We start from the raw sequence: 3,357 nt of genomic DNA on the forward strand, positions 1-3,357 counted from the left end.
TTTTGGTGCCTGAAGGAATAAAAATAAGTGGATTAGGAAGAAAGAAAAATAATTTTATGTAAAGTCAAATTAAGCCACCAACAATTTTCTTCTTCAATTCCTTTTTTTTTTTTCATTCATTCTTTCTATAACTTTGAATATACCACTAAAGAAAATGGATTGGAAGTTGTTGATGGCCAACATCAGTTTTTCAAAGAGGAGTATCGAGGTGGTTTGGTAAAATTTTGGGGCTGTTCCTGCCCATTCAGATTTGTTTTTGGTGAATTAATTTCCTYGACTGAGAGGTCTCTCTTTTTCCTCAGGCAGTGGCTCCAATCCTTTCCAGCATCTGGAGAAGAGTGCTGTGCTTCAGGAGGTAGGAATAATCACAGGATAATGTTGTTTAAATATTTCTTTTTTCCTTCAGGAAATGTTGCAGAATGATTGTGGGGAAATGTGAATGGCTAAGTTCATATAATTAATTTAAAAACACAGAGGTTCTAAGTAAATTTTATTTATCTACAGCTAATGAGGGTTTTATTTAGGTTAATTAGATGTCACATGGCTTTTGCCCTCTATATGTGGCATCTCAGGGCGCTCTTCCTGAAGAAAAAAGGTTTTATTTTGAGTTATTTTTGCTTCTTCCAGATGGCAAATTGAGTTGTTTGTGTTTTGCTGCAAATTGGAGATGCAAGAATACATTCTCTCTCTTATTTAGTCCAAATAAAAATTAGAAAATTACTGCTTGGCTGGGAATAAATTAGTTTAATTTTGCTGTTGAAAGAGAAATAATTATTTTTGGGTTATATTAAAGCAGAATTTCTGTTGTGTTTAAAGGCACGGCTCTTCAATGAGACCCCTATAAATCCACGAAGATGCCTTCACATCCTCACCAAGATCCTGTACCTGCTGAACCAGGTAAAATCTCTCTCCATCCAAAATGAATATTCCTGTTTTTTAGTTTTTAGAGGGGAAGAAGAAGTTTTCCACCTCCTCCTGTCACAGGGAAAACTGCTTGGGRAACCATTTCATCCCTGTGCATGGCATTTAGAGTGGAGATAATTGTGTATTCCCTGAGAAAGAAAGTGAAGAAGGGATGGTTTTTAACACAAGAAAGCCTCCAAGGAAAGATTCCTGGTGTGTGGGAGGGAATTAGAAAAAGGAGCTGAATAATGACTGCTTTTCCTCTCTGTTAATTCCAGGGTGAACATTTTGGAACCATGGAAGCCACAGAAGCTTTTTTTGCCATGACCAGATTGTTTCAGTCTAATGATGTGAGTACCYGGTGTTTTGCCCCTCCCTGCTTTTGTCTGGACTTGCAGGAACTTGGATCMCTTGGATTTTGGGATGTGGGAGGAATTCTGGAGGCAATTTGTGGTTTGGAAACAAATGAGTGAATAATAATAACTTGTGGTTACTTCTGTGGGTTGGTTTGGGGGTGGACGTGGGTTCTGAGTTAATTATTGTGTAAAATCAGGGATAATAACAAAGCCTGAATATGCAAATCAGTGTCACTTGATRATTGTTGCCTCCACTTGCAAATCCCCATCTGCTTGACTCAAAATAGAATTTAAAAGTTGCCTGCAGATCAAAGGCTGCTGTTGCCTAGAACAACTTCTGTTCATGGATCAGCATTGATCTCAAGGCAAGGGAGGAAAAATCCCTAAAAATCCTGGAATGGTTTGGGCTGGAATTCAGCAGAATGTAAAATTCCTTCTGTGATTTTTTTTTTGAAGAGTGTAAACTCAGAGCAGTGTTTTTCTTGTGATGGGCTCATTAATTTTGGTTAAAAGTGGTTGGGTTTAGAGMTTTGTCCAAGGAAGGTTTCAACTGTTTAAAGATGGAGCAAAATTTTTGGAAGTACAGACTGTTTGCAATATTTCTCTTACCCACATTTTAAAAAACCAGAGGGTTTTTTTTAAATATAAATGTCAATTACTTTCAAAGACTTAATATCAACACTCCATGTGCATTTCTGGGGTTTTTTTTTACAATAAAAAAATTATTTTTAAAGCTTTTAACTGATAATTGTGATGCTTCTGAGCACAGATATGGTGCATCACTTCTTTCATGATTAAAATATGGATTTTTATATTAATTCTTTTAATTTTCCAGGATATTTATGTGTTATTTTGCTTTGTTTGATATCAAGGAGTGAGGCTRTTATCCAGTTATCAAATGTACTTTTACACTTATTAATTATAATTATATTACTTATTACTTCTRTAACTTATTAATTTGAATAGGAGAGAATATGTTTTGTTTGAAAGTTTCTCTTTTAAAGTCACATCTTTAATTTTTTACGTTTATTTAATCTTTAAAGCTTCTAATTGCTGTTGAGTTTAATCTTTCTCTGCAACACATTTCCACAGCAAACCCTCAGGAGAATGTGTTACCTCACAATCAAAGAGATGGCCAATATCTCCGAGGATGTCATCATTGTCACCAGCAGGTGGGACACACCAGGATCAGGGCTCTGGAAAAGAATCTGCATCTCCTTGGCTTTTTTTGAGCTGCTACAGTGTTGAGATTTTATGAGATTACAACAGTTCTGTGATACAGAGTATAGGCCACCCTCTGAAAGGTTATTTTGTTCCCACTTTGAGGGAGAATCCTTTATGAAACACTCATTACTTTGTTTTCTTGTGTTTTGGAGTCGTTCTGTTAAATTGTTTCATTATTTAAATTAAAATGTTTTAAATTTAATTGTCCTCCATAGATTTGTCAGGATTTAGGCTGTGACTTCATTATAGCAAAGCCCAGTTAATTCTTCCAACTGAWCTCTGAAATTTTTTTAACCACAAAAGCAGACATTTGCAGCTGTTGCAAGAGCAAAAACTGGATCTGTGGTGTGCACCAAACGATTGCTGAGTAACTTTAGAAATACAGAAAATGAGCCAAACTGAACTCTGTTCACTATTTCTAAATCAAAATTTCATAACAGCACCACCAAGAAAGAGAATGAACTCAACAAACCAGACCCATGGCAAAGCAATACAATGAACTGTGCATTTTTTAGCTATTTCCCCAGATTTTGATGTTAATAACTCTCAGATTAAGCTGATTATTAAGTTGTTCCTAGCCAGAACTACAGCAGTTATTGGTGACAGCTAAATGAGGTGAATGTCACATAAAGATTAAGATGTGAGGATGTTTAAGAAGTGCTCACAGGATTTTTTTGGTGATTTCAGTTTGACCAAAGACATGACRGGCAAGGAGGATGTCTATCGAGGCCCGGCCATCCGAGCTCTGTGCAGGATCACTGACGTGAGTACAAATCACAGCACTCTTGTGGGAGAGGTAATTTGATTTGGTTGATTTAAAATCCCACAGCTGCTCTCTTGCAGGGTGTATTTTACAATAGTGATGGAGCTGCTG

The 3,357-nt window shown here is 36.3% G+C and overlaps 1 protein-coding gene across 1 annotated transcript in view; it reads left to right on the forward strand.

Moving 5' to 3' along the window:
* Positions 1–268: 268 nt before the first annotated feature.
* LOC130587497 (coatomer subunit gamma-2-like) overlaps positions 269–3,357 on the forward strand; it is a gene marked incomplete at its 5' end in the record, with an annotated part of 5,187 nt that continues 2,098 nt past the window's right edge. The window contains 5 exons of the mRNA XM_057388479.1: positions 269–355; positions 817–897; positions 1,182–1,253; positions 2,352–2,431; positions 3,171–3,246. Of these exons, the coding sequence (XP_057244462.1) occupies positions 269–355; positions 817–897; positions 1,182–1,253; positions 2,352–2,431; positions 3,171–3,246 (396 nt within the window). The remainder of the gene's footprint in view (positions 356–816; positions 898–1,181; positions 1,254–2,351; positions 2,432–3,170; positions 3,247–3,357) is intronic.

The sequence above is a fragment of the Malurus melanocephalus genome, unplaced genomic scaffold (assembly GCF_030028575.1).
Source record: "Malurus melanocephalus ecotype Western Australia unplaced genomic scaffold, MMel_1.1 scaffold_1986, whole genome shotgun sequence".
Taxonomy (NCBI): domain Eukaryota; kingdom Metazoa; phylum Chordata; class Aves; order Passeriformes; family Maluridae; genus Malurus; species Malurus melanocephalus.